General features: G+C 39.9%; 1 protein-coding gene across 1 annotated transcript in view; it reads left to right on the top strand.

Annotated features, from left to right (window-relative positions):
- Positions 1-3,095: 3,095 nt before the first annotated feature.
- The window catches only part of LOC134348709 (T-cell surface antigen CD2-like), a 38,419-nt gene continuing 21,751 nt past the window's right edge, over positions 3,096-19,763 (top strand). The window contains exons 1-3 of the mRNA XM_063052518.1: positions 3,096-3,183; positions 4,892-5,209; positions 14,591-14,836. Coding sequence (XP_062908588.1) covers positions 3,096-3,183; positions 4,892-5,209; positions 14,591-14,836 — 652 coding nt within the window. The remainder of the gene's footprint in view (positions 3,184-4,891; positions 5,210-14,590; positions 14,837-19,763) is intronic.

The following is a 19,763-nucleotide window of genomic DNA, read 5'->3' as shown; positions in this document are numbered from 1 at the left end:
TGTCAAAAAGGAGTTTATAAGTGATGCGAGAGCGATTTGGAAGTCGCTGATTGGTTGAGCTCTTGTCAATCAAAGGATTTAAACAACAGTTAAAATCCCCACCCATTATCAACATATGTTCATTTAAATCAGGCAGTAAAGCAAATACTTTTTTAAAAAAAAGCATCATCTAAGTTAGGACCGTACAAATTGACCAAAACAACTTTTCTGTTACAGATTACTCCTTTAACAACTAAAACTCTACCATTAAAATCTGACTCAATATCCTCTTGAGTAAATATATTGGATTTAATAAAGATGGACACGCCCTTAGTTTTACTCTGAGAAGTGGAGTGAAACTGCAAACTCCTCCACCATCCAAAAGATCTATTTTGATCTCCCGCCCTGATATGTGTCTCTTGGACAAAAATTATACCAGGTTGGAATTGATTTTAAAAGTCTTTTTTTGTTTGATAGAATGATTCCAACCACGTACATTCCAACTTATTACATTAATCCGTTTAAATACCATACTATAATTTTATTCTACTTTACACATGTGCAGAGCACATACCAATACAGGATTATCAAAAATGGCGGCGATGAAGAATACAACCACATAGAAAACACGCGTGCTCCGGAACCACCCAATGGGAAAAAAGCCCCGAACCCTAACCCCACCCCCCCTCCCCATAGTCCGAGAAAAAGCAGGCACCCTATGATAGAATTCAAAGCCAGGGGCTGCTCTGTCTGTACACAAAAAATGTAGAAAGATTCTCTCTCCCTCCCCCTAGTTAAAAAAAACCACTGACCTTGTAAGAGGAATGATGAAGTCTCAAGAAAGAAAAGTGTTTACATTCCAGCATCTACAAACTATCCCATGTTCATATTTAATCTTTTTTTTAAACAAGAAGCAAAATAATGTTATCTCTTAAAAAGAAAAACCAGCACCATTTTAAAATTTAACATTCAAACTCTAAAAAAAGCTTTAAATTCTGTCATAAGATGCTATAATAAAGCAGAAAAAAAGTTTATAGCATATTTAACCCAACTAAATTTTCGAAAATACCAATTAATAATAAAACTCTCTGTTTTCTTGCCTGTCACATTATTTGATCTTTAATTTTAAAGTGATGAAAACAAACCAAAATATACCTTGGTTTATTTGGATCTTTAGATTTCAAAGTAAAAACTCTGTGTGCTCTTTCTATAGTAGGCAGCTGTGATAATATGGTAGGTAATAAGGTATGAACAAGCTTACCAAAGTAAGCAGTTAAATCTCCATCTTCAGCTCCTTCTTGCAGCCCAACAATTCATATATTCCTTTGGCGAGACCTAGTTTCCAGGTCTATAATCTTATTTTGCTATCTTTCTAAACGAGTTGTAGCTTCAAACAATTTTTGCTTAGTTATCTTCATTTCCTCTTCGTGTAATAACTTGAGTTTCCAGGTCTTTAAGTTTGCCCAGAAATGACTTCATTGCATTACTATTCTTTTCCAGTTGGTCTTTAATTGACACATTCTGATCTTTAATTGAATTCAGTGTCCGAACCATATCTTCAGTCCATGGTGGCATTTCATCAGATCTTTCCTTTCCCATTACCTTTGTCACTAGGTTCAAACAAGTTCTTCCCACTCCTCGTAGACATAACATATTGTTCCCCCTCAAGAATCAGCAAATAGAAATTTTAAATTCGAAGTTTAAACTAGGAGGAAAGGAACAAAACTAAGAGCAGCACAAAACTGCTGCTACTCCATGTACAGACAGGTGCAATCTCCTAATCGTACATATTCTTCCCATTTTTTAATTCTCCCCTCCTTTTCATAAATTTCCTTATTCAACACATTTCATTATTCCTGCACCAATTGTGTTGGATCTCTTCAATCATTTCATTTTACTGTTTTATATTATCTGCACCTAAACAGAATGAAATTCAAATACATTTATTAAATGACATAGGATCCTAATGCTGTCGTACCTGGTGAAACACCAAAGTGACCTATTATCTGTGCTTGAAAGGGCCAATTTATTCAACGCTCTAAGGGTAACATTTTATTCTTGGTAACAGACACAAAATGCTGGAGGAACTCAGCAGGCTGGGCAGCATCTATGGAAAAAGGCACAGGAAAAGTTTCGGGCAGAAACCCTTAGGCAGGATTGGAGAAAAAATTGCTGAGGAGTAGATTGGAAGGAGATTCATTACCTAAGAAAAGCTCATGGTAAATAGTTTATATGCCTACGTTGACCATAAATCTCCAGTGTTTGGAATCAATGTTCAGGACCTATGGTTAGTCCTTCCCACCTCTGGGAAGGACTGTCACCTCCTCTAGTGGATCTGCCCTGGTGGTAGCAGAAGACACACCCAGGGATTTTGATGCAGAAGTTCTTCCAATTGTACAGACTGGACTGGGGAGAGGGATTCGTACATGATATTAGCTATTTTGTGGAACCTTTCTCAATATAGGTCCTCCCCAGCCTACAAATGTCTGACTTGAAACCAATCCATACATATGAATGAGCATTTGAGGGACTGCGAGTACAGATTAGCTGGCTGCAGGTCATGTGTAAACTTGGTTAACAGCCACATTTCTAATTTGCAAACTGTTTGGGTTACAAAAAGTTCACAGGAATGGAGCCCCGTAGGTGATGACCATGAGAAAACATTTCTCTTTGTGGTTTAAGTTACATGGAAGGCAATATTCTAGTATGTCATATGATACAGAATAGCATTGCAATAGCTTGTCAAAAAGGTTGTGAATTTCAGCTGGTACATTGAAAGAAAGGATCAGAGACAAAGAACAAACAGCAGAAGAGATGAAGAGACCGGGATGAAGGGCTGCACGTCTGCAGAATGACAACAAGAGACACAAGGGTAGCAGATAAACCAGAATTGATACTATCAAAAGTGTTCTTCGTTAGACGAGGAGGAGCTATATTTGCTTTGCTACGCGTCGTTCTTCTTTAATAAGCTGAGGTTTTCTACTTCAGTTTCCAAAGCAAAGCGATATCAATAGCGTTCAGGAAAATTTAATGTTCATTCTGGTCACATCAGACTGCACTACCCTTCTCTCGAAGGGTGCCCCAACGGGTCACCCCGTTGTCTAGTAATTACTAAAATGCAGACAAAAAAAACAGCAAAAAAAAAATCGGAGCCCTCAGGAATATTCTACAAACGACCCGAGGTCGTGGCGTTTCCACTCCAAGGTAGAGGTTTTTTTTAAAAAAAAGAACTCTCAAAATACTGGCATTTCCTTCTTATCATTTCACAATCCAGTTCCGGCGTGGCCTAATGTGAAAGGATTTCGGGGAAGGTGGGTATGTGGAGATCACCCCTATTCCCACTGAAGCTGGAGGTTCAGTTCTTCTGTTCCCTTCAACTTCCCACCACTTAGTATATTTTAAATAATCAAACAACTGCAGGTGCTGAAATGAAGAAAACGAACTCGCTGGAGCAATCAGCAGGTCAGGCAATATATGTGGAAAGCAGAAACGTTTCGAGCGCGGGACCCTTCATCAGAATCGTTCTGATGGAGGATTTCAGACCTGCTGAGTACTTCCAGCATTTCTGTTTATATTCCATCTCTCAGTACTTCATAACTCTTTCTTCCCACTCTGGACTGCCTCTTGGAGAAATTCTAGGTGCATGTACCTGGCACATCCATCTTCCGTTGAAAGCTGTCACTCACCTCACCGATCGTTATCGCTGTTTCCTCTGTTGATCAGAGCTTGTCCTGCCAATCACTCCCTTCGCTACAGCTCCATTTCAAACCCTTCCTCTTTCTGTTTCGCCCAGAACCGAGATGTTTTTGTCAGGCTGCAACAATCTCTAATAAATTTGCTCTCAATTCTGAATAAGCAATCACAAATCAGTCAATATGATTTGGTATCGAAAGTATTTAAGACAGCTGAACCTATTTTTTCTACTAGCTGCGTCAGGTAAGGATAGACAATTGCGGTTAATTGTTGTGCCTTAAATTGTACGGAGTAAATGTAATTTTTACAATGATATAAAACGAGTGAAATCTGTATAGCCCGTAAAGTTGCAATCCTTTGCTTTCCTTCCCTTCTGGTTGGCTGTTCTTCCGATGTTGACTGTTTAATGCCAAATATAAAATATTTGGCCAGATAATTCGTTGTAAAAACGCTTGGGAAAGAAGGATAATTCAACGCGGTTTTCCGACTGTACACTTATAATTGAATGTACTGAAACACATCGGTTGTATCGCTGATAGTTAGGATTTAACTGCTTCACGGTATCAAACTCCGTTCACTCTATTTACATAAAATACTGAGTTTGAACACTTGCGCGCACGAATAAGCTCTACACGCAAAAAAAAACTCCTAACAGGAGATTCCTCGTGATTGCAATTTGTACTTGTCAGCGTGAATAACTAGAAAATGCCCTCCCTATTTATAAACGCAAACACGAGGAAATCTGCAGATGCTGGAATTTCAAGCAACACACATAAAAGTGACGAAGGGGCTCTCGGCCCGAAACGTCGACTGTACCTCTTCCTAGAGATGCTGCGTTCACCAGCAACTTTTATGTGTGGCTCCCTATTTATAATACTCTTGGCTCTTGCAGACCTTTCATTTCTAGTTTTTTTTTTAAGTTTTTTTGTTATGAATTATGATACATTCTCCGAGGAAAGTAAAGTAAACCTTTCAACAAATAATGCCGAAATCTTAGAAGCAGGGTGATAAGTTTTGCCCGGCTTGAATATTAGCCACATTATCACAGCGGATCGGCAATTCATCCCGCAGAGTAGAACTGCTCTTTATATAACAGTTCATCAAAAAACACCTCCTTAGTACCTTGCTTTGGAGATCAAAATCTTATTTATGTATATTTCAGAGATCATTTTTATCAAATACACTCAAAACATTTGCTTTTTTTAAAAAAAACCCGCAGGAGTATTTCCTACAGCAAGTATCGAAAATGCGGAGATTGTTTACAGCGAACTTGGGAAATCAGCATTTTTACAGTCGCCGGATCTAATTTCCCTCAAAGCAAATGAGGTTCGATGGAGCAAAGGAAACATACGTGTTGCACGGTATAAAAACGGCTCTAAAGCGTATGGACATTTTCTGGGAAGGGTAGAAGTCCTCTTAAATGGCACCCTGAAATTTATCACCACAACAAGCAGTGATGAAGCGACATACAGCTGCGAAATATTTAATGAGCAGGGACACAAACAAGATGGCTGCACATTTACATTGTCTTTACTTGGTAAGTTTATACTCTTACAATTTCTTTTAAGACATGATCAGAGTTTGGTTGGAGTTCCAAAGCATTATTTGTAAGGTAGTTGTAATATTATGTTGTATAATGCTACATGATTTGTAACATTAGCCTATTAACCCGTATTTGTGGAGAGCTAACCATCTTTTTCATGAACAACTCTGTGCTCATACCTAAGGGGGACATGTTTGGTGTCTCAAGACTTGAAGAAAGGAGAGTGTAATGACCCTGGTCTGTCTCAGCCAAATTAGTAGTCAAACTGATCTGCTTAATTCTGTTCAACACTCTGGCTATGACACTAATGCAGATTTTGGTGTTAATGTGATACCGATCTGGCATTGCAAATGCCTGTTACCACTCTGCTATAAACATTTGATATTGGCCCTGCTCTAAAAACATCCAAAATTCATAGGAGTACCACTGCAGGTTAATTTTATAGGTTAAAAACCAACACTATGGATACTGGTAACCTGAAACAAAAACAGAAAATGCTGGAAAATGTAGATCACAAATGCACAATAAAGTAGGACTAAGGGAATAGCAGTTTGGTTTTAAATGATTGACCCCTCACTCTGTAGCTCCATGCCCTTGTTCATACCTTTCCTACTGGTGGAAACATCTCAGCATCTGCCTTATCAAACCCACCGGGGATCTCAGAAACATAGAAAACCTACAGCACCATACAGGCCCTTCGGCCCACAATGCTGTGCCGAGCATATACTTACTTTAGGAATTACCTAGGGTTACCCATAGCCCTCTATTTTTCCTAGCTCAATGTACCTGTCCAGGAGCTCCTTACGTGTATGAATTAAGGTCATCCCTCATTTTTCTAAATTCCAAGGAATACCGACCCAATCTATCTAATCTCTTGGTGGGTCAGTTAACCTGGACAGGTTCCAATGTTACTATATCCTTTTTCAAGGCGATTGACCTGTGCAGAGTTGTTCAGCTATGCTTTCACTCATTATCTGTACAGCTATAACAAAGCCCCACTGGTAATGCCCTTCCTGAAAATGACCCATTTATTCCAACTTGTTGTATTCTATGTGATGACAAACTTTGAACCCATACTCACACACATCCTCCAACATCTTAGAATCTTAATTTATGCACCAGCCTCTTATGTGGCACCTTATCAAATGCCTTCCTTGGAATCTAAATATATCTACAGGTTTCCCTCGATCAGTTCTCGCTGACTCATGATTAGAGAATTCAAACAGGTTTTATCAAGCATGATTTATCTTTCATAATACCACAGTGAGTGGGTTTATTTATGTTCATTGCCCCTCAGTGAATTAAATTAACAATTAAGGTCAAAAACTCATGTTCGAATGAAGGATCTTCAACCAGAAATGTTAATTCTGGTTTTCCTTCCGCAGATGTTGCCCGACCTGTTGAGTATTTTTAGCATTGTTATTTTTTGCATTATGATTGGTGGAATTCTCAGTGTCCTGCTATAGGTCAGTTATTTTAAAACGCAAACAACAGGAATTCTGCAGATGCTGGAAATTCAAGCAACACACATAAAAGTTGCTGGTGAACGCAGCAGGCCAGGCAGCATCTCTAGGAAGAGGTGCTGCCTGGCCTGCTGCGTTCACCAGCAACTTTTATGTGTGTTGATAGGTCAGTTATTGTCTGGTGCTGCTATATTTGGGTGGCGCTGCATGAACGCTTGAGAATTTGTAGCAAGTGGTTTTAAATTAATTGACACTGCTATGAGACAGTACAGTAACAGGCCCTTCCAGCCCTGATCCCTTGCCTCCCAGTTACAACCATGTGACCAATTAACCCTCTAACCTTGTCTTTGGAATGTGGGAGGAAACTGGAGCAGCCGGAGGAAATCCATACAGTCATGGGGAGAACATACAAACTCTGTACAGACAGTGGCGGAACTGAACCCAGGCCACCGGTGCTGTGACAGTATAATGCTAACCATTACACTACCACACTGCCCATTTTAGTGTATCTTAAAAGCTAAACTAAAGTGCACACCAGTGCACTATTCACTGTATCCTAAGGCTGCAAGTTATAGGATATCAGATCCAAAATCTGCTGACATTAACAGGTTTCGAGGCAAACAAGAATAAAAATTTAAAGATGAGTCATACCCAATGAATAGCTAGCGATTAGGCGGTGCTAATCAGAATCAGAGCCCGATTTATTATCACTGACATGCACTATGTCATGATATTAGTTGTTTTGTTGCAGCAGTACAGTGCAAGACTAATAGGTTACATATAAATATATAGGCCACTGTTCCTTCCAAATTGCGTGTGTGCGTGGCCACGCAGTAACCAAAATGCTCCTGTTCACATAGCCTTTGGTACTGTGTAGCTGGAATTTTCTTTTATGTAATGTGCCACACAGTCTTCAGGCCATGTAGAAGTTTCCTGCTCAGAGCAATGGTTGGTCTGTGCAGCTGTTTAAAAAAAAAACACAAATTAGAGGAAACATTGACATAGTGTAAAGGAGGAATAGTGAGGTAGTGTTCATGGACCATTCAGAAATCTGACTGCAGAGGGGAAGAAGCTGTGGGTCTTCAGGTCCCTGTACCTCCTCCGTGATGGTAGTAATGAGAAGAGGGCATGTTCTGAATGGTGAAGGTCCTTAATGATGGAAGCGCCTTCTTGAGGCGCCACCCTTGAAGATGTCCTCAATGGTGGGTAGAGTGTGCTCCTGATGGAGTTTGCTGAGTCTATGATCCTCTGCAGCAGTTTTTGATTCTGTGCATTGGAGCTTCCATAACAGGCAGTGATGCAACCACTCAGGATGCTATCCATTGTACATCTGTAGAAATTTGCTAGTCTTCGGTGACGTATCAAATTTCCTCAATCTCTTAATGGATTATAGCCACTAGCATGCCGCCTTCTTGACCCCATCAATGATTGGGCCCAGGAATTGAAGCTGCTCACTCTTTCCACCACTGAAGCCTCAATGAGGACTGGTATGTACTCTCCTGACTGATCCTTCCTGAAAGTCCACAGTAAATGCCTTGGTCTTGCTGACATTGACTGCAGGATTGTTGATGCAACACCGCTCAACTGGCTGATCTATCTTGCCACTGTATGACTCCTTGTCCCAATTGGAGTTTCTGCCAGTGATAGTGATGTCATAGGCAAATTTATAGATGGTGTTTGAGCTGTACCATCAGCAACAGCAAGAACCAATACCAAGCCACTCTGACCCATAATTTACAATAAAAGCTGAAGCATTAGCTCCCAAATCAATACTCATCTATAACAGATAACAATAGACTGTCAGTATTAATTCATTAGGGAATATCATTCCATTTCTTACTGGAATATACTAGTGTATTGTACCAAATATCTTGTTTCTGAACAGTACAATTTTTAAGTAAACATGTTTATAATATTGCCTCAATCAATTGTCCCAGTTAAGTTCGAAAAAAAACATGAAAAACTGCCAAGAAAACATATATTTGTAATATTTCCAGAATGATTCATAGGATATATATTTTTGGCTCTATTGAATCTAAATTTATCTTGATGGAGTTCTTCCGTCCTCTTTCATTTATTCTGTGAACTGGTACGAGCTTCTCTTGGGCAAATAATGGCATTTGATTTCATGGTGTAGATTTGGCAGCGATGATGTGTGATTTCAGAGTAATTTTGCATGACCCAGTCTCAAGTGTAGCATCTAGGTCATAGGTGGTTGACACGTGCATACATTGCAGACCCCTGATGTCAATTGTGTGGGTGAGCCCTAGCACCTGCAAAGATTGTTGTGATGGAAACAAAATTACAAAATGCTAAAATGGAAGTCTGAAATGCATGAAACAACCATATCTAGGTTATACTGTGTTCATTACACAACACCCAGTCCAGAATTGTCTTTCCTCTGTTGGGTTCAACCACAAGCTATTCTAAAAAGCCATCTTGCAGGGGGTGAGTATGGATGTCTGAGAAATGGAGGCAATGTGAGTGAGAGCAGCATCAATGGCAGAGGAAGGGAAATCCATTTCTTTGAAGGAAAAGGACATCTCTGGTGTCCTGGAAAGGAGAGTCTTAACCTGGGAACAGATGCGGTGGAGACGAAGGACTTGGGTAAAGTGAATAGTATATTTACAGGAGACAGGTTAAGAAGAGGTATAGACAAGATAGCCATGGAAATTGGTAGGTTTATATAAGATGTCACTGGACAGATTGTTTCCAAAGATAGAGGCAGAGGGATCGAACAAGTGGAGGGAGGTGTTGGAAATAGACCAAGTGAATTTAAGGGCAGGGTGGAAGTTGGCAGAAAGGTCTCTCCCCATCTTTCCGCTGCCTCAATAAGGATAGAATTCCTCTCATCCTCACCTACCACCCCATGAGCCTTCGTATTCAATACATCATTCCCCGCAACTCCTGCCATCCTCAATGGGATCCTACAATCAAAACATCTTTACTTCCCGTCCACTATATGCTTTCCACTAGGATTGCTCCCTGTATGATTCCCTTGTCCATTTGTTCCTCTCCACTAATCTCCCTTGTGGCACACACCCCTGCAAGAGACTGAAGTGTTACACCTGCCCATTAACGTCCTCCATTCAGGGTCTCAAACAGTCCTTTCAGGTGAGGCAACACTTCATCTGCAAATCTTTTTGGGGTTGTCTGCTGTATCTGGTGCTGCTAACGCAGATTATTCTGCATTGGTGAAACCTAATGTATATTGGGGGACTGCTTTGTCGAGCACATCTGCTCCATCTGCCAAGAGCAGTATTTTCCAGTGGCCAACCATTTTAATTCATATCCCCATTTTAAGTTCTATACCCTGTCTCTTATCCCCCTCTCAACATGTTGGTCCATGGTCTCTTTTACCACAATGAGGACACTGTCAGGATAGAGGAGCAACAACACATATTCTGTCTGGGTAGCCTCCAACCTGATAGCATGAACATCGATTTCTTCCTTTCCTCCCCTCCCGCTATTTTCTACTCCGGCCTCTTATCTGTTCTTGCCTGCCTATCACCTCCCTCTTGTGCCCCTCCTTCTTCCCTTTCTCCCATGGTCCATTCTCCTCTCCTCTTCCTTCTTCTCCAGCTCTTTATCTTTCCCACCTACTTGGCTTCATCTATCATCTTCTAGCTAGTCCTTCTTCTCCTCCCCTCATCTTTTTATTCTGGCATCTTCACCCTTCCTTTCTGGTCCTGAAGAAGGGTGTCAGCCCGAAGTGTTAACTGTTTATTGATTTCCATAGCGGCTGTCTGACCTGCTGAGTTCATCTAGAATTTTGTATGTGTTGCCTCTACTAATTTTTCCTGGAAGAATGTACCTTCTCACACATCTCAGCATTAAACAACGTGTCTGCTCATTCCATCAGCCTGCTTATATCCTGCTGCGATTTATCACTATCATCCTCACAATTCACAATACTGGTCAAGTTTGAGTCATCCAGAAATGTAGAAATAGTGACGAGCACCACAAGTGTAGATCATTAAAGACTGGCCAAAACAAACGTCAACCTTGGTGAATTCCACTATTCACTCTTCTCAAGATTGGTGGACAATCATTCACCATAACCCTGTTTTTTGTTGTTTCAACATCTTTGTGTCAATGTTCTATTTAAGCCATGCACTTTAACTGTGTGGTTATGTGGCATCCAATGAACAGCCATCTGGCAGTCCAGGTACACCACATTGCTCTCATCAGTTCTGTCTCTTAGCTCATCAAAAAAAAATCTATCAAACTTGTTAAATATTATTTTCCTTCATTGAATCCCTGTTCCCTTGCCTTCTAACTGTTATGATAAATGCTTCTAAAAGCTTTCTCTATTGGCGATTTTTGATATGGTGTAAAGTGTAATATTTCGTTGACTATTCTAACTGCAGCTAATGATGTCTTCCCATTTTGTAAAGTTTTCATTTTGTGACACCTTCTACTGTGGAGGTTTTCAGATGGAATTACATTTAAACATAGAATTAAGCTACTTAATCATATGTATTACCAGACTTGTATATTGGAAGATGTACTAATTTGTTAATCAATTTGATTTTAATTGCAGCTGAGTTAGTTACCCAAATCAGCTTAGTAGGATGTAAATAAATGAGCAAAATCTTTTCCATTGCCAGCTCATTCAATTAAAAGTATCTGGAAAGACTTATTATACAGATTACTATTGCAGATATAAACTTCTAATGATAAGCATTAATTGCAAAATAATCTAACTCATTAAACTAATCTACATACTAAACAATTAATAATATTCTGTAGAAGAAAGGGACAATATTTAGAGTTACATGCCATTGAAAACATAACATTCAATACGACCAATCCTATACCAAAGCGTAACCTTCAAATTAGCAGCAGTTTCTTTCACTCACTTTTCCTTTACACAACCTACCTAACATATTCTTAAATTATAACATTATTTTTCCTTCCATCAGTATCTGCATTTTCACAAGATTCTGCTTAATAGAATCTTCCTCTGATCTCTGACCTGAATTTCTATTTCCCCAAGTTCTACACGATGGAGTGAATAAAGTTTGTCTTTGCTACATTGCACCATATCTGTAACTCCATTTTGAACTGTGCAGAGCTGCTGATTATGAAGTACAATGAAATTTAGATATATTTTCATCACCCTGAATAACATGCACTTAAAAAAAAATTCTGGTGCAAGGTGTTTGGCAAAGAGCTGAGTGCAAGATTCAATAACTCGTTCCATTGTGTTAAAAACAATGGAATCAACATGATGATCTTGATATCACTGTTTAACAGCATCAGTTTTGTTAATTCTTGCATCACTTACACTAATTAGTAAGTAAGTCTTACGAGTCAATCAGTTTTGTTTTTGCTTCTGCGAATTTAACTAAAGCATATCCTACACCCCAAGTTATGGAAAATGTGCATTGAGGGAAGCTTGTTATCTGGACTTGAATAAACAGGTATATAACCATATACATAAAATGATTATGGAATTCAGCTTGAGGATTGAGCAGAAAGTACATATTATATTTGATGTCAGGCACAGATAGAGAAATGCAAAGAGGGGAAAGAATTGGTATACCAGCAGAGTGAATAATAAAAGAGGAAGTTCAAAAGAAAAATCACTTTTTTTTTCATTTTTTCTTTTGAGCTTCCATTGGCAGACAAGAACAGCAGCAGGCCATCAAGACCTTTGGTACTCCTGTGCCATTCATTAAGATCGTGGCTGAACTTCTGTCTCAGCATTATCCCCACATAACCTGTTTGCGTTGTTGTCCAGGATTCTGTGATAACACAATGATTGAAGTCCCACTACCATCTTAGTGAAGAAATGTCTCCCTATCTAAGTGTTAAACACCTTATCCTCTACTCTGAATCTATGTCTCCTGGTCCTAGATGTCTTGGGTAGGGAAACGTGTTAAACCCTCCCAGAATCTATGTTTCAGTTAGATCTTCATTCTTTCAGCTAAACTTTGGAGATTACAGTTCCAATCTGTTCAATCTTATCTTATGTCGAATACACCAGGTGTGAAATGACTCCTGGTGAATCAGTGCTGCTTTCTTTCTCTTCATGGCAAACACAGACTTTCTTGGGTAAGTAGGCAAGATGATGTGGTCTCACCAAGTTCAGCACACCAGCAGTATGATACCCTGCTCCTAGAATTGAAACCGAAGAGACTGCAGATGCTAGAGCTGGAGGTGCTTGGCGAGTTTAGTAGTGCACGTGCATCTCCTTAAATTATAGAGCTATATGCAATGAAAACAGACTATTTGCCACCATGTTCACACCAACCAGTAACCACCCATCTGTATTAATCCACCTTTCAGCACTAGGCCTGCAACTTTCTATGTTTAAGTGCTTATCTAGGCACTGAAATTTTCTCAGCCTCTGCCTCTTTCTCAAATGGTGCATTCCAAGTGCAGGGCTACTGTTTTGGTGATAAAGATCTCCCTTACATATCTTTTAAATCACTTATCCCTTACTGATTGTCTATGACCTCTAGTTTTATTCACCTCTGATAAGGGAAAACATGATCTATCTATGTCTCTCTCAATGTTATGTACCTCAGCCATGTCCCCTCTTAACCTTCTGTGCTCAAAAGAGAGAATTATCCTCACCTCTCTATTCTCATCTTCTAATTGAAATGTTCCACTGCAGTCGATACCTGGATGAATCTCTTCCGTACTCTTGCCAATATCTTTTCTATAGAACAGCATGTAGTTCTCCAGCTGAGGTCTGACCAATGTTTATTGAAGTTGGAACATAAACTTCCAGCTCTTGTATTCAAAGTCCCAAATAACGAAGGCCAGTATTCTGTATGCCTTCTAAGCCATGACATCCACGTGTGCTGCCATTTTCAAGGATCTTTGGACTTGTACAATTACTATTACTCAGTACTCCCTGGGACCTTACCATTCATGACATACTTTCTGGCTTCATTAGTGCTTCAATGTCTCGTATTTATCAGGATTAGATTTTACCTGCCATTACAATAACATTTCAATATTAGCATATTACCTTCCCTTCACGCTGTCAACAACTAAACCAATCTTCACACCATCAGCAAATTGACTGCTCATGCCTTCTCCATCCACGTCCAAATGTACATACAACGAGGGATAAATCCTGGGGAACACCACAGGTCACAGGCATATCATAAAAATAACCCTCTAATATCAGCTTCTGTCTACTAATGCCCAGCCAACTTTGGATCCAATTTTCCAACTTGTCCTAAATCCTATAGACCCTAATCTTTTGGACCATTCATGCCTTGTCAAAGGCATTTCTGAAGTCCACGTGAATATAACCACTGCACCGTCCTCACCAATAAACTTTGTTCCCTCCCCAGAATATTCAATCAGATAAGATCTGTTCTTGATAAAGCTGTGTTGGCCATTTCTGATCAGTCCCCACCTTTCCAAGTGATCTTTATCTTTTCTCTCAGAATGTTTCCAATAATTTCCTGCCTCTGTAGGAGTTTAGAACTGTGAAAGGGACTTTAATGAAAGATATGCACTCCTGAGGAATTTTGACAGGGTGGATATGGAGAAGGTATTTCCTCTTTTGGGAGAATTCAGAACAAGAGCTACTGTTTAAAATTATAAAGTCACTCATTTCAGAAACACCAGGAAGTTTGTTTTCTCTCTTAAAGGCCTTGAATCATTTGAACTCTCTACCTTACAGGACAGTGAAGTTCTTCTCTCAAACTCAGATTTGCTCTGATGAAAGGCCGTTAACCAGAAACATTGATGTGTTTCAGCGTCCAATAATGTCAAATGGTCTTCTGAATATTCTCATCGTCCACTGTTGAAAATAATTGAAATGAAAGAAAGAGTTCAAAGTGAACGTATTATATATGTGTCACCATATACATACATTCAAATGAAAATGAATGCTGTTCCCATTGTCAAATGTATTCATAAAATGTAATTCTTTTTATTTCAGAGAAAGTCTCAGACCCTGTCTTGGACATCACCTGTAATTCTCCAGAAGAAATCAATATAACCTGCAGTGTGGAGAACGGAACAAAAATCAACTTAACATTACACAGTGACTCACTAACTGAAACAGTTCAAGGCCATCATTTAGAGAGAAGATTTTCCTTTAAAAAGACAGGAAACAAGACCTATATCTGCATTGCTAAAAATAAAATTAGTGAAGCTCAGACGGTAAAAGTGAATCATTGTGCAGGTAATTGATGTGTTTGCTGATATACTAAGACCATAAGACAAGGGAGCAGAATTGGTTCATTCGGCCTATCAAGAATGTTCCGCCATTTCATCATGCTGATCCATTTCCCTCTTAATCCCATTCTCCTGCCTTCTCCCCATAACCTTTCATGTCCTGACTAGTTAAGAGCTCTGCCTTAAATACACCCAATGACTTGGCCTCCAAAGCCAACTGTAGCAACAAATTCCACAGATTCACCACCCTGTGGCTAAGGAATTTCCTCCTCCTCTTCTGAACCTGTGCCATCTGGTCCTAGACTCCCAGACTATAGGAAACATCCCCTCCACATCCATTCTACCAAGCCTTTCAATATTCGGTAGATTTCAATAATATCCCCTCTCATTCTTCTAAATTGCAGCAAGTACAGCCTTAGAGCTATCAAACACTCCTCGTATAATAACCTTTTCATTCTGGGAATCATTTTCGTGAAACTCCTCTGAACCCACTCCAACGTCAGTACATCCTTTCTTAGATAAGGGGCCCAAAAACTGCTCACAATACTCCTGTGAGGCCTCAGCAGTATCTTATAAAGACTCAACATTATAACCTTACCTTTATGTTCTAGTCCTCTTGAAATTAATGTGAACATTACATTTGCCTACCTCACCACTGACTCAACCTGCAAGTTAACCTTAGGGGGTCCTACATGAGGACCCCCAATTCCCATTGCACCTTGGATTTTTGAATTTTCTTCCCTTTTCGAAAGTGGACTATACTTTTAATCCTTATTCCAAAGTGTATGACCATAAACTTGCTGACACTGTATTCCATCTGACACTTCTTTGCCCATTCTCCTAACCTCTCTAAGTCCTTCTGCAGTTTCCCTGCTTCCTCAACACTATAAGCCTTTCCATCTATTTTTGTATCGCCCGCAGACTTGGCCCCAAGGCATCGTTTTCACCACGCAGATCATTGACATATAACGAAAAAGGAAATTCCCCTTAAGGAAACTGTGCTGACTTTGGCTTATTTTATCATGTGTCTCCAAGTACCTTGAAGCTACATCCTTAACAATCAACTCCAAAGGGTTCCCAATCACTGAAGTCAGGCTAACTGGCCTATAATTACTATTCTTTCTCCCCCTCCCCTTTCTTGAAAAGTGGAGTGACATTTGCAATTTTCCAGTCCTCTGAAACCATTCCAGAACCTAGTGATTCTTGAAAGGTTATTAATACATCCATGATTTCTGCAGCCACCTCTTTCAGACCCTGAGGTGTAGTCCATCTGGTCCAGGTGACTTATCTACCTTCAGACCTTTCAGCTTCCCAAGCACCTTCTCCCTACTAATTGGAACTGCACTCACTTCTGCCCCTGACACTTTCAAACTTTCAGCATACTACTAATGTCTTCCATAGTGAAGACTGATGCAAAATACTTATTCAGTTCATCCACCATTTCCTTCTTCCCCATTGCTACCTCTCTAACATCATTTTCTAGCAGTCTAATATTTACTGATGCCTCACTTTTGCTCTTTATATATCTTTAAAAGTAGCTTCGGTATCCTCTTTAAGTCCTCTGCAGCAGAACTCTAATGGAGTTCCATGAAACTGGCCATGCCTATGTTCATCCCCTCCTGTACAGGATGAAGATCACCAGAATTTATCTTCTCAACATGTGCATATTCTGTCTCTAAGCTATTCCATAAAATTCCCTCACTGCCATTACTGTGAGTGTGCAGTTGAGGTTTGTAATCTCTTCATTATCACTGACACTTTACTCTCTACCTCGGTCTGCCCAGGTTTCAGTACTTAAACTGGAAATGAAACCAAGAACAGAGCTGAGGTGAAGTGAAGGGTGTAGAGAATAAGCTGTGTGCGCTTGTATTGTCCAAACCTTTTGAAGTAAGGAAATTCACGGGAGATGTAGGGAGGATTAGGTAGGAGAAGCTTTTTTAATATACAAACGTATAATTGTGGTCCCAGCAGTGGCCAAATCTCAATAATTGCTAGTCCAGCAATGGTGAACTCTGTTTTCACCATAAGGATGTAGACATAAAGACGTGACCTGCAGCTTCACTGTTGCTGCTTTCAGCTGTACGCAGCTACATCCAGCATGAGATAAGAAACTGTGTCAGAGACTGCAGCACCATTTGTTTGGTTGATGTGTCATTGTTGAATAGTTAAGGGTTACGGATGTGTGAAAACCCTGCAGTGCGGCTAGAAGTGTCAGCTGCGGATCCTGGCCATTAGAGACTGTCAGTAGATCTGAGGTTCATTGATCAGTGTTGGGAACCAATGGTGCATTTGATTGAACATATTAAATACAGATTCACTGACCTTGACGATGTGCATGAAGTATCCTTGGCTTCTTGCAGCATTCAGAACCTGACACGTTGGTTTCAAGGTTTGATACCATTTCTTACAGCTTTCTTGCCCCTTTGGATAAAGCAGTTATCCACCTTCTCTACCAAAGATCCAGTGCAGCTGCAGAAAATCTTGAGACATATGTTCTTCACCATTCCCCCAGGTCAGCTTGAGTTCTGAAGGATCCCAGTAACACTTTGCTGAGATACTTGGGCTGGCTTTAGATAGTGTTAGTTTTAGGTCCTAACAATTCTGATTGTCATTAAGTAGAAAATTAAAGTTCAAAGTAAATTTATTATCAAAGTACATGTATGTCACCATATACAACCCTGAGTTTCATTTCCTTGCAGGCATACTCAATAAATCCGTAATCGAGTAATAACCATAATATAATCAATGACAGACCACAGCCAACTTTGGCATTCAACCAGTGTGCAAAAGTCAACAAACTGTGCATATACAAAAAGAAGGAAATAATAACTAGATCAGCCATAAGTATTCAGAATATGTAATAAAGAGTCCTTGAAAGAAATGCCATAGGTTGTGGGAACATTTCAATGATGGGGTAAGTGAAGTTGAGTGAAGTTATCTCCTTTGATTTAAGAGCCTGATGGATGAGGGGTAATAACTATTCCTGAGCTTGGTGGTGTGAGTCCTGAGGCTCTTTTATCTTCCTCCTGATTGCAGTTGCAAGAAGAGATCATGCCCTGGGTGGTGGGGGTCCCTGATGGATTCTGCTTAGTCCCATTTGTAATGAACAGAATAGATAAATAATTTAATAGGAATTTAAGTAGTGATTATACACTATTGTCTAGGAATGAAACAGTTATCTACTTGCTGGAATTCAGAAGGATGAGGGGGGATCTCATTGAAACCTTTCGAATGTTGAAAGGCCTAGACAGAGTAGATGTGGTAAGGATGTTTCCCATGATGGGAGAGTCTAGGACAAGAGGGCACAGCATCAGGAAAGAAGGGCGCCCTTTCAAAACAGATGCGGAGAAATTTCTTTAGCCAAAGGGTGGTGAATTTGTGGAATTTGTTGCCACATGCAGCTGTGGAGGCCAGATTGTTGGGTGTATTTAAGGCAGAGATTGATAGGTTCTTGATTGGACATGGCAGCAAAGGTTATGGGGAGAAGGCCAGGAACTGGGGTTCAGGAGGAGATAGAAAAAAGGATCAGCCACGATTGAATGGTAGAGCAGACTCGATTGGGCAGATGGCATAATTCTGCTCCTATGTCTTATGGTCTGACATGCAGATTATTTCATATCTTAATATTTTCTGTTTGAATACATATTGGCAGGGGGCGTCACGTGATGACGTGGGATTGAGACGTGTAAATTCAGCTCTCCCGCAACAAATCAGTAAAGTACCGTTTAAATAAAACAAAGTTGGTAAATATTTTTTGAAAACTATTTATAAACTTTGTAAGACTACTTTACGGTATGCCTCCTAAACCGCAACAAAAGAAGTCTGCTGTTGCGAAGCAGCCGCGAGACGGGAAGAAAAAAAGGGCCTACTGCAACGATGGAGCCTCGGACTCAGGTTGGATCTCCTTCGGTAGAACAGGGAGCAATGGCGGTGGCAGAGGTTGCTCCGAAGAAGACAACGGAATTGCGCATGCGCAAAGAAGAGCGCATGCGCAAATCAACACAACGCAAACTACAAGAACCGACACCCACTGCAATTGAAAATGACTCGGAGTCAGAACTGGATTCTGCAGAGAACACAGATGAAGAAGAGGAGGAAGAATTGAAAGTGAGTGGAAGTAAAGGAGATGATAGAGACATAAGAGAGGCTGTATTGCGATCAACAGCTGAATTAAGAAAAGTAAGAGAAGAGCTTAGAGATACGAAAAGATGCTATAATAAAGTTATGGAAAGACAGGACAAAATAGAAAAGAAGCTTCAGAAGATGGAAAGAGAAATGGGGCTTATGAATGATAGAGTGGAAAAAACAGAAAATGATTTGCTTGTCTGGAACTCAGAAAGAAACCGACTCTTGGAGAAAGTGGACATGTTGGAAAATTTCAGTAGACGTAATAATATAAAAATTGTTGGTCTTGCAGAAGGTATGGAAGGAGATAAGCCAATAGAATTTTTTCAAAGATGGATCCCGGAGGTTTTGCAAATGGGAGAGGAGGCTCGATCAATTGAAATTGAGCGGGCACATAGAGCTTTAAGACCAAAACCAAAAGATGACCAATATCCACGATCGATTTTAATAAAATTCTTAAGATTTCAAGACAAGGAAAGGATTCTACAGGCGGCTGTTCGAGCTGCCAAAGATAGAAAAGGGCCATTGATAATTAAAGGGAAAAGAGTTTTTTTCTACCCTGATATAAGTTACGAACTTTTGAAGAAAAGGAAGAAGTTTAATCCAGTGGAAAAAACCCTATGGGAGCATGGTTATCAATTTATACTGCGTTATCCTGCAACTTTGAAGATTTTTTTGTCTGGTGGAGAAAAAAGATTTTTTGATGACTACCAGAAAGCAGAGCAGTTTGTGCAAGATTCTCTGAATATTCACCAGATACAAGAACAAACTCAGGAGAGGGAGATAGATTGAAGGTGAAGATTGGGTTT

The sequence above is a fragment of the Mobula hypostoma genome, chromosome 6 (genome assembly GCF_963921235.1).
Source record: "Mobula hypostoma chromosome 6, sMobHyp1.1, whole genome shotgun sequence".
In the NCBI taxonomy this organism is placed as follows: Eukaryota; Metazoa; Chordata; class Chondrichthyes; order Myliobatiformes; family Myliobatidae; genus Mobula; species Mobula hypostoma.
The sequence above is the reverse complement of the archived record's forward strand: the minus strand, read 5'-3'. Positions and strand labels throughout refer to the sequence as shown.